General features: G+C 54.7%; 1 protein-coding gene across 1 annotated transcript; it reads right to left on the reverse strand.

The window, feature by feature from the left end:
• Positions 1-2,988: 2,988 nt before the first annotated feature.
• LOC127481306 (keratinocyte proline-rich protein-like) lies at positions 2,989-11,224 on the reverse strand. Its single transcript, XM_051810448.1, has 5 exons — positions 10,881-11,224; positions 7,642-7,917; positions 6,215-6,285; positions 3,238-3,587; positions 2,989-3,000 (listed from the first exon to the last, which is right to left on the reverse strand). The coding sequence occupies exons 1-5, from the start codon at positions 11,213-11,215 to the stop codon at positions 2,989-2,991; spliced, it is 1,044 nt and encodes a 347-aa protein (XP_051666408.1). The 5' UTR covers positions 11,216-11,224.
• Positions 11,225-12,139: the final 915 nt, after the last annotated feature.

Consider the following 12,139-nt stretch of genomic DNA (forward strand, 5'->3'; position numbering starts at 1 on the left):
GGTCTGGCAGCAGGGGAAGTTTTGGGGTGTCACTCCCCTGTCCAAGTGTCCCCAGATCTGGCAGCAGGGGAGGTTTCTTGGTGTGCCACAGCCATCCATCAGCTGCTGTTCCCCTCCCACTCCCCATTTTCACCCCAAAATGACACCTCCTGGCCCAGAGCACCCCACTGACCCCCGGGGAGGGACACCCGGGCTGGCACCCAGCCTGGCGAGCCGGGAGAGCGGAGCTGCCTCCCTCCTTCCAGGCACCTGCCAGGCAGCCAAATCCCGGACATCTGTGCCTGCTCCCAGCTGCCAGCCAGCTGCTCTGGGCACCCAAAAACCCACCCAGGGCCCCGCAGGGTGGTTTCCCAGGCCTGGCAGGGGGATGGCTGCTGCAGGCAGGGCTGCTCCGGCTGCCTGGCACGGCTGCTGCCTGCTTAATTGCACTGAAAGCACAACAGATGGCAGAAGGGCTTCAAGATGTTCTTTTCCAACATTTTGGGCTCGTTTGCTCGCCTTCCTCCGAAGTAGCTCCAAGGAGGGAGGTTGGGAAGAGCCCTGTGTGCCTGGGGAGGGATGGTGACCACGAGGACGAGTCCAGTGGTGCAGCTGGGGAATTAAAGGGAATTAAAACACTTGCTGGGCTCACACTGCTCCGCTTTCTTCCCACTGTAATCCCTGGGCCTGCTGCCCTTCCTGCCCGCACCTCCAGCACCTGCCTGCTGCTCCCAGGGGACAAAAGCCCCCTTGCCATGTGCCCAGGGCAGCTGGTGGCAGCAGCTGGGGGCTGGGGGGTCACCCCCGTGCCACGGGGGGCTGGTGAGGGACCTTGTGTCTTCTTCCCAGAGATCCGGGTCCTGCCACGCTCCGGTCCCGCCGTGTGCCAGGCTGTGCCAGGCTGTGCCAGGCTGTGCCAGGCTCTCCCACTGTGGCACTGGGAGCAGCACCAGGGCCCAGCACGCACCAAGCACCCCGGGGTGGTGTGTCATCTCCACCCTGAGCTGGGTGCTGTGTGTCTGTGCAAGGCTGGCACCCATCCAGGTCCGGTACCCAGACCAGCACCCAGCACCCAGCATGGCTGTGCTGGACCAGTGTCCAGGACCAGCAGTACCCAGCATGGCTGCACAGGACTAGTACCCAGCACCCAGCATGGGTGTGCTGCACCGGCACCAGTTACCACCCCAGCACCCATTCCTGTCCCCAGCACCCATTCCTGTCCCCAGCACCCATCCCTGTCCACAGCACCCATCTTCCATCACCCATTCCTGTCCCTATCACCCACCCCTGTCCTCAGCACCCATCCCTGTCCCCATAATTTATCCCTGTCCCCATAATTCATCCCTGTCCACAGCACCCATCCCTGTCCCCAACACCCATCTTCCATCACCCATTCCTGTCCCTATCACCCACCCCTGTGCTCAGCACCCATCCCTGTCCCCATAATTATTCTTGTCCCCATAACTCATTCCTGTCCCCATCACTCACCTCTATTGCCAGCACCCATCCCTGTCCCCATCACCCACCCCTGTCCCCAAAATTCATCCCTGTCCTCCATCACCCATTCCTGTTCCCATCACCCACCCCTGTCCCCCTCACCCATCCCTGTCCCCAGCACCCATCCCTGTCCCCATCACCCATCTTCCATCACCCACCCCTATCCCCAGCACCCACCCCTGTCCCCATCACCCATCCCTGTCCCCATAATTCATCCCTGTCCCCAGCACCCACCCCTGTCCCCCTCACCCACCCCTGTCCCCCTCACCCATCCCAGCCCCTCCACCCGCCCCCCCCCCGCGGCTCTCGGGGCCGAGGTGTGTCACCGGGCGCCTTTGATGAATTATTTATGAGGCAGGTGACCTCATTCATTCAGACTGATTTTCCTCCGTGTCACTCCAATTCCATCGTGCTCCTGGAGCCGGCGGGCGGGCGGCACGTCAGGTGCTGAGCCTCGGGGACAGGCGGGGGCACGAGCCCAAGGCCCGTGCTTTGCCACCTCAAAAACCATTAATTTTAATAATAATATTAATATTATGACCGCCAGCGTCGGTGTCAGCCTTGTCATTATTAAAAGAAAGGTTTAAAAATAAAATAAATACATTATTATTGTTATTATTGTTATTATTGTTATTATTGTTATTATTCCTCCCTCCTATTCCCCCCAGCACCCCGGGCTGTGCCCACCCTGCCTTGCCCAGTGCAGACAGACCCACATCTGCCAGCAGGTGGGTGGCCCAGGGCCACCAAGGGCCATGTTGTCACCTCTGCAGGGTGTCCCCAAGCAGAAGGGTGGCAGTGGTAGCCTGGGTGCTCTCCCACTGCCTTAAGGATGTGGGTTACAAAAGCACCGTTGGGTTAAAACTGGAGATATTTGGGGATATAGTTGTGTTCAAATGCTCTTCTCTGTGTTCAAACAGTTGCTTGAGTTTATTAGAAATATATATTAAAAAAGTGACGTGTTTGTTTGTACACACAGAGGCCTCTCACTGCTTGTCTGAGTGTTCCATGCCTCACATTCCCTCCTGGCTGGGCAGGAGGAGCAGCCCCTGGGCCCCTCTACGTGGAGGTGGCCCCTGGGGACATGGATTAGGTGGTGCTGGGTGACGGTGGGACTGGATGCTCCTGATGGTTTCTTCCAGCCCTGGTGTTCCAGTGACTCTGGGATTGCCCAGACCTGGCCTTGAGGAGCCACAGGTGGTCCCCGTGGTGCCACTTCTCCAGCTGCTGGTGGGCTGCTGGGTGTGGCCCTTTGTGACACAGGGACCCTTTGTGATGTGGGACATGGGGGTGCCCAGAGACCCCTGTGACATCAGAGAGACCCCTGTGACATCAGATCCTGCCCCGGGGGGATCCAAGGGACACAGAGCTCAGCCCAGCCCAGAGAGCTGCTCTGCCAGGAGGGAGCAGCTCACTGGATCCCTGTGTCTGTGCAGCACAGGGCAACCCAGATGGACAACAAGGGGATGGCACAGATGGATGAGGAGAACCCCAATCCCAGCCCACCTGGGCCTACAGCGGGGCCTGCAGAGGAGGCCAAGTGGACGGGCCATGGGCCAGACCTGGGCAGCTGGATCAACACAGAAACAGGATTAACATCCCATCAGCTGGATCGACTCTGGAACAAGGACTGCTGGATCCATGTTGGATTGTGGACTGACACCCCATCTGATGGATTGACACTGAACCCTGGACCAACATCCCATCTGCTGGATCACACTGCAACCAGGACTGATGATCTCCCAGGAGGGAGCAGCTCACTGGATCTCTCTCTCTCTCTTTTACAGCACAGGATAACAGGGGCAGACAAGGAGTGGATAACAGAGACAGACAATGAGAGGATGACAGAGGTGGACAAGGAAAGGATGATGGATTTGGACATGGAGAGGACAATGGAGGTGGACAATGAGGACATGATGGAGATGGACAAAAAGAGGATGACGCAGATGGACAAGTAGAGGACAATGGAGATGGACACAGAGCAGGGGAACCCCAACTCTCAACCCACCCAACACCAATGGCTGGGCATGCAGAGGAGGCCAAGTGGACATCCCACCAGCCAGAGCTGGGCAGCTGGATCAACACAGAAACCAGGATTAACATCCCCACTGCTGGGTCAACACTGCAACCAGGACTGATGATCTCCCAGGAGGGAGCAGCTCACTGGATCTCTTTCTCTCTCTTTTACAGGACAGGACAACAAAGGTGGACAAGGAGTGGATAACAGAGACAGACAATGAGAGGATGACAGAGGTGGACAAGGAAAGGTCATGGAGTTGGACATGGAGAGGAAAATGGAGGTGGGCAATGCAGAAACAATTAATCTGGACAAGGCCTGGGGCTGCCCCGGGCCAGGTCCAGGTGGTGCCAGTGTTGGTGGGGTGCTGGGTGTGGCCCTCTGTGACACAGGGACCCTTTGTGATGTGGGACATGGGGGTGCCCAGAGACCCCTGTGACATCAGAGAGCCCCCCCTGCCCCGGGGGGATCCACGGGACACAGAGCTCAGCCCAGCCCAGAGAGCTGCTCTGCCAGGAGGGAGCAGCTCACTGGATCCCTGTGTGTCTGCAGCACAGGGCAACCCAGATGGACGACAAGGGGATGGCACAGATGGATGAGGAGAAGGGGAACCCCAATCCCAGCCCACCTGGGCCTACGGCTGGGCCTGCAGAGGAGGCCAAGTGGACGTGCCATGGCCAGAGCTGGGCAGCTGGATCAACACAGAAACAGGATTAACATCCCATCAGCTGGATCGACTCTGGAACAAGAACTGCTGGATCCATGTTGGATTGTGGACTGACACCCCATCTGATGGATTGACACTGAACCCTGGACCAACATCCCATCTGCTGGATCACACTGCAACCAGGACTGATGATCTCCCAGGAGGGAGCAGCTCACTGGATCTCTCTCTCTCTCTTTTACAGGACAGGATAACAGGGACAGACAAGGAGTGGATAACAGAGACAGACAATGAGAGGATGACAGAGGTGGACAAGGAAAGGATGATGGATTTCACATAGAGAGGACAATGGAGGTGGACAATGTGGACACGACTGATATGGACAAAAAGAGGATGACAGAGAAGGACAAGGAGACGATGATGGAGGTGGATACAGAGCAAGGGAACCCCAACTCCCAACCTGCCCAATGCCACTGGCCAAGCCTCCAGAGGAGGCCAAGTGGACTTGACATGGGCCAGAGCTGGGCAGCTGGATGAACACAGAAACCAGGATTAACATCCCATCAGTTGGATTGACATTGGATTGTGGACTGACATCCCATCACTGGATGGACACTGGACCAGGACCGGTGAGCTCTTTTTGTCTCCCTTTCCCTCTCTTTCCCTCCCTGCCTGGGGTTTTACAGTAGGTCAGGGACTCTCAGGAATTCCTCCTGCCCTGCCCAGCCCAGCCTGCAAAGCCCAGGCTGTGCCCTGGGCAGAGGGGGGGTCGGGTGGCACCGGGGCCAAAGCCCCCCAGGGCTCTGGGCACAGCAGGGCCTAAAAGGCCACAGGGCCTGGGGCTGCCCCGGGCCGGGTCCAGGTGGTGCCCGTGTTGGGGTGCTGGGTGTGGCCCTTTGTGACACAGGGACCCTTTGTGATGTGGGACATGGGGGTGCCCAGAGACCCCTGTGACATCAGAGCCCCCCCTGCCCCGGGGGGATCCAAGGGACACAGAGCTCAGCCCAGCCCAGAGAGCTGCTCTGCCAGGAGGGAGCAGCTCACTGGATCCCTGTGTCTCTGCAGGACAGGGCAACCCAGATGGACAACAAGGGGATGGCACAGATGGATGAGGAGAACCCCAATCCCAGCCCACCTGGGCCTACAGCGGGGCCTGCAGAGGAGGCCAAGTGGACGGGCCATGGGCCAGAGCTGGGCAGCTGGATCAACACAGAAACAGGATTAACATCCCATCAGCTGGATCGACTCTGGAACAAGGACTGCTGGATCCATGTTGGATTGTGGACTGACACCCCATCTGATGGATTGACACTGAACCCAGGACCAACATCCCATCTGCTGGGTCAACACTGGAACCAGGAGTGATGATCTCCCAGGAGGGAGCAGCTCACTGGGTCTCTCTCTCTCTCTTTTACAGCACAGGACACAGAGACAGACAAGGAGTGGATAATGGAGACAGACAAGAGGATGAAGGGGACAGACAAGGAAAGGATGATGGAGTTAGACATGGAGAGGACAAGGGAGATGGACAGTGAGGACATGATGGAGATGGACAAAGAGAGGACAACGGAGATAGACGAGAAGATGACAATGGAGATGGACATGGAACAGGACATGGAGCCAGCCAGCCAGAGCTGGGCAGCTGGATCAACACAGAAACCAGGATTAACATCCCATCAGTTGGATCACACTGCAACCAGGACTGATGATCTCCCAGGAGGGAGCAGCTCACTGGGTCTCTCTCTCTCTCTTTTACAGGACAGGATAACAGAGACAGACAATGAGAGGATGACAGAGATGGACAAGGAAAGGATGATGGATTTGGACATGGGGAGGACAATAGAGGCGAACAAGGAGGACATGATGGAGATGGACAAAAAGAGGATGACACAGATGGACAAGTAGAGGACGATGGAGATGGACACAGAGCAGGGAAACCCAACTCCCAACCCATCCAACAACAATGGCTGGGCCTGCAGAGGAGGACAAGTGGACATCCCATCACCCAGAGTGGTGCAGTTGGATCAACACAGAAACCAGGATTAACATCCTATCACCTGGATCACACTGGAACCAGGACTGATGATCTCCCAGGAGGGAGCAGCTCACTGGATCTCTCTCTCTCTCTCTTTTGTAGGACAGGACAACAGAGATGGACAAGGAGTGGATAATGGAGATGGACATGGAGAGGATGACAGAGATGGACAATGAGAGGACAGAGGAATAATATCCTGTCTTCTGGATTAACACTGGAACCAAGACTGCTGGATTGATGTTGGATTGTGGACTGACATCCCATCTGTTGGATCAACATTGAAACCAGGACTGATGATCTCCCAGGAGGGAGAAGTTCACTGGATCTCTCTCTCTCTCTTTTACAGGACAGGACACAGAGACAGACAAGGAGTGGATGATGGAGACTGACAAGAGGATGAAGGGGACAGACAAGGAAAGGATGATGGAGTTAGACACGGAGAGGATAAGGGAGATGGACAATGAGGACATGATGGACATGGACAAAGAGAGGACAACGGAGATAGACGAGAAGATGACAATGGAGATGGACATGGAACAGGACATGGAGCCATCTGGCCAGAGCTGGGCAGCTGCATCAACACAAAAACCAGGATTACCACCCCATTTGAGGGGTCAACACTGCAACCAGGACTGATGATCTCCCAGGAGGGAGGAACTCACTGGATCTCTCTCTCTCTCTCTTTGCAGGACAGGACAATGGAGACAGACAAGGAGTGGATAAGATAAGAGAGATGGACAAGGAGAGGATGGAGGAGATGGACAAGGAGTGGATAACAGAGACAGACAACGAGAGGATGACAGAGATGGACAATGAGAGGACGGAGCAATAATATCCTGTCTTCTGGATTAACACTGGAACCAAGACTGCTGGATTGATGTTGGATTGTGGACTGACATCCCATCTGTTGGATCAACATTGAAACCAGGACTGATGATCTCCCAGGAGGGAGAAGTGCACTGGATCTCTCTCTCTCTCTCTCTCTCTCTCTCTCTCTCTCTCTCTCTCTCTCTCTCTCTCTCTCTTTTGCAGGGCAGGACACAGAGACAGACAATGAGAGGATGACAGAGATGAACAAAGGAAAGGATGATGGATTTGGACATGGAAAGGACAATGGAGGTGAACAAGGAGGACATGATGGAGATGGACAAAAAGAGGATGATGCAGATGGACAAGTAGAGGACGATGGAGATGGACATGGAGCAAGGGAAACCCAGCTCCCAACCAACCCAACAACAATGGCTGGGCCTGCAGAGGAGGACAAGTGGACATCCCATCACCCAGAGTGGTGCAGTTGGATCAACACAGAAACCAGGATTAACACCCTATCACCTGGATCACACTGGAACCAGGACTGATGATCTCCCAGGAGGGAGGAACTCATTGGATCTCTCTCTCTCTTTTGCAGGGCAGGACAACAGAGATGGTCAAGGAGTGGATAACAGAGACAGACAATGAGAGGACAACAGAGATGGACAAGGAGAGGACAGAGGAGGTGGACAATTAGGACATGATGGAGACGGACAAAGAGAGAATGACAGAGATGGACATTTTGAGTACAATGGAGATGGACATGGAGCAGGGGAACCCCAACTCCCAGCCTGCCCTGGGCCAACAACAGGGCCTGCAGAGGAGGCCAAGTGGACATCCCATCGGCCAGAGCTGGGCAGCTGGATCAACACAGAAACCAGGACTGACACCCTATCAGCTGGATCACACTGCAACCTGGACTGCTGGATTGATGTTGGATACTGGACAGACATCCCATCTACTGGATCAACTCTGGAATCCAGACTGATGCCCCATCTGCTGGATCAACAGTAGAACCAGGACTGATGATCTCCCAGGAGGGAGCAGCTCACTGGATCTCTCTCTCTCTCTCTTTTGCAGGACAGGACACAGAGATGGACAAGGAGTGGATAATGGAGATGGACATGGAGAGGACACCAGAGATGGACAATGAGGACATGATGGAGATGGACAAAGAGAGGACACGTGAGATAGATGAGAAGATGACAATGGAGATGGACATGGAACAGGACATGGAGCCAGCCAGCCAGAGCTGGGCAGCTGCATCAACACAAAACCAGGATTAACATCCCATTTGAGGGGTCAACACTGGAACCAGGACTGATGTTCTCCCAGGAGGGAGCAGCTCACTGGGTCTCTCTCTCTCTCTTTTACAGGACAGGACAATGGAGACAGACAAGGAGTGGATAACAGAGACAGACAAGGAGAGGAGGATGGAGATGGACATGGAGAGGACACCAGAGATGGACAATTAGGACATGATGGAGATGGAGAAAAAGAGGACAATGGAGACAGACAAGAAGAGGACAATGGAGATGGACAAGAAAAGGACAACGGAGATGGACACTGGGGACTGAGGACACAACAAGAAGAGGATGACAATGACTGATACTGAGAGCACGATGGAGATGGACAAGAGGGCAACACAGATGGACGAGGAGAAGGGGAACCCAAATCCCAGCCTGCCCAGGGCCAACAGCCAGGCCTGCAGAGGAGGCCAAGTGGACATCCCTGAGCAGCACAGATGGACTAACACAGAAACCAGGATTAATATCCCATCTGTTGGATCAGTGCAGCAACTGGGATTGCCATCCCATTGTCTGGATAGATACTGGAACAAGAACTGATGATCTCCCAGGAGGGAGCAGTTCATTGAATCTCTCTCTCTCTCTCTCCTTTTGCAGGACAGGACAAGGGAGACAGACAATGAGAGGACGATGGAGATGGACAAGGACTGGATGGAGGAGAGGGACAACAAGAGGAAGATGGAGATGGACATGGAACAGGACATGGAGTCATCCGGCCAGAGCTGGGCAGCTGGATCAACACAGAAACCAGGACTACCACCCCATCAGCTGGATCACACTGGAACCAGGACTGATGATCTCCCAGGAGGGAGCAGCTCACTGGGTCTCTCTCTCTTTTACAGGACAGGACACAGAGACAGACAAGGAGTGGATAACGGAGATGGACATGGAGAGGACAAGGGAGACGGACAATGAGGACATGACGGAGATGGACAGAGAGAGGACACAGGAGATAGATGAGAAGATGACAATGGAGATGGGCATGGAACAGGACATGGAGCCATCTGGCCAGAGCTGGGCAGCTGCATCAACACAGAAACCAGGATTAACACCCCATCTGATGGGTCAACACTGCAACCAGGACAGATGATCTCCCAGGAGGGAGCAGCTCACTGGATCTCTCTCTCTCTCTTTTACAGGACAGGACACAGAGACAGACAAGGAGTGGATAAGATAGGAGAGATGGACAAGGAGAGGATGGAGGAGATGGACAAGGAGTGGATAACAGAGACAGACAAGGAGAGGAGGATGGAGATGGACAATGAGAGGACGGAGGAATAATATCCTGTCTTCTGGATTAACACTGGAACCAAGACTGCTGGATTGATGTTGGATTGTGGACTGACATCCCATCTGATGGATCAACATTGAAACCAGGACTGATGACCTCCCAGGAGGGAGAAGCTCACTGGATCTCTCTCTCTGTCTCTTTTTCAGGGCAGGACACAGAGACAGACAATGAGAGGATGATAGAGATGGACAAGGAAAGGATGATGGATTTGGACATGGAGAGGACAATGGAGGTGAACAAGGAGGACATGATGGATATGGACAAAAAGAGGATGACGCAGATGGACAAGTAGAGGACAATGGAGATGGACATGGAGCAAGGGAAACCCAACTCCCAACCCACCCATCAACAATGGCTGGGCCTGCAGAGGAGGACAAGTGGACATCCCATCACCCAGAGTGGTGCAGTTGGATCAACACAGAAACCAGGATTAACACCCTATCACCTGGATCACACTGGAACCAGGACTGATGATCTCCCAGGAGGGAGGAGCTCACTGGATCTCTCTCTCTCTTTTGCAGGGCAGGACAACAGAGATGGTCAAGGAGTGGATAACAGAGACAGACAATGAGAGGACAACAGAGATGGACAAGGAGAGGACAGAGGAGATGGACAATTAGGACATGATGGAGATGGGCAAAGAGAGAATGACAGAGATGGACATTCTGAGTACAATGGAGATGGACATGGAACAGGGGAACCCCAACTCCCAGCCTGCCCTGGGCCAACAGTGGGACCTGCAGAGGAAGCCAAGTGGATGTGCCATGGGCCAGAGCTGGGCAGCTGGATCAACACTGAAAATAGGATTAACATCCCCACTGCTGGATCACACTGGAACAAGGACTGATGAGCTCCCAGGAGGGAGCAGCTCACTGGATCTCTCTCTCTCTCTTTTACAGGACAGGATAACAGAGACAGACAATGAGAGGATGACAGAGATGGACAAGGAAAGGATGATGGATTTGGACATGGAGAGGAAAATAGAGGTGGACAATGAGGACATGATGGAGATGGACAAGGAGAGGACAACGGAGATGGACATGGAGAGGACAGTGGAGATGAACACAGAGCAAGGGAACCCCAATTCCCAATCCACTCAGGGCCATTGGCCCAGTCTGTGAAGGAGTCCAAGTGGACATCCCATCAGCCAGAGAGGCACAGCTGGATCCACACAGAAACCAGGATTAGCATCCCATCAGCTGGATCTACACTAGGACCAGGACTGATGGATTGATGTGGATTGTGAACCAACATCCCATCTGCTGGATGAACACTGGGACCAGGACTGATGATCTCCCAGGAGGGAGCAGCTCACTGGATCTCTCTCTCTCTCTTTTGCAGGACAGGACAACGGAGATGGACAAGGAGAGGATAACGGAGACAGACAACAAGAGGACAGTGGAGATGGACAAGGAGAAGACAATGGAAATGGAGAAGGAGAGGACAGCAGAGATGGACAACGAGAGGATGACAGAGATGGACAAGGAGAAAATGATGGAGACAGACAAGGAATGGACAATGGAGATGAACAGGGAGAGGATGACATAGATGAACAGCAAGAGGATGACAGAGACAGACAAGAAATGGAAGATGGAGATGGACACTGAGAAGACATGTTAATAAAAGATGCTTTTTTTTTAATGCTGCTCTTCTGTTCCTGGTCCATCTCAGGAGAAAGGCCGGTGTTGGCAGCATAAATAATCATGGAATCACAGAATATCCTGAGGTAGAAGGTAGCCACAAGGATCATCCAAGTCCAACTCCTGACCCTTCACAGGACACCCCAACAATGCTGCACCCCCCTGCCGAGCACCCCCCTTGCCAGGGCATCCCCCTGGACACACAATCCCCCAGCTGAGCATCCCCCAAAGCAGCATTCCTCCAGCTGAGCATCCCTCTGCCAGCCAGAGCATCCCCCTGGGGAATTATCCTGCAAGCCAGGCATCCCCCCAGACCAGCATCTCTCCAGCTGGACATCCCTCCAGCTGAACTTCCCTCTGCCAGAGCATCCCCCTGGACACTCATCCCCCCAGCCAGGCATCCCTCTGGCTGAGCATCCCCCTGGACACTCATCCCCCCAGCCAGGCATCCCTCTGGCTGAGCATCCCCCCGAACAAGCATCCCTCTGACAGAGCATCCCTCCAGCTGAGCATCCCTTCGCCAGAGCATCCTGCCCTGGCCAAGCATCCCTCAGCCGAGGGCCTGAGCACCTTTCAGGCTGAGCATCCCCCACATCAGCATCCCTCTGGCTCAGCGTCCTTCCAGCCGAGCACCCCCCCCAGCATTCCCCCGAGCACCCAGAGCACCGACGGCCAATTTTCCCCCAACAAACCCACCAAGATCCCAAATTCCCCCCTGCAGCAGCCACGGTGGATCAGCTGCCCGTCCCTATTGTCCCCCAACAATGGGAAGAGCCCAGTCCCGCTGTTAGCCCAAATATTTGCTTCCCGTCTCCAGGGTGACGGGGTTGCTGCCGCTCACCCGCATCCATCCCTCCTTTGATCCTTCTCCTCTTGATCTCCAGCGCGTCGGATGGATG

The sequence above is a fragment of the Manacus candei genome, unplaced genomic scaffold, assembly GCF_025592945.1.
Source record: "Manacus candei isolate 608988 ecotype Guabito, Panama unplaced genomic scaffold, ASM2559294v1 h1tg000078l, whole genome shotgun sequence".
NCBI lineage: Eukaryota > Metazoa > Chordata > Aves > Passeriformes > Pipridae > Manacus > Manacus candei.

Coding starts and splice junctions, on each gene's coding strand:
- LOC127481306 (XM_051810448.1), bottom strand. CDS start 11,215: ATGTCTTCTCAGTGTCCATCTCCATCTTCCATTTCTTGTCTGTCTCTG. Junction 7,918..10,880: donor CTGGGAGATCATCAGTCCTG/GTCCCAGTGTTC, acceptor CCAGCAGTCCAG/GTTGCAGTGTGATCCAGCTG. Junction 3,588..6,214: donor CTGGTTCCAGTGTGATCCAG/GTGATAGGATGT, acceptor GTGTTGACCCAG/CAGTGGGGATGTTAATCCTG.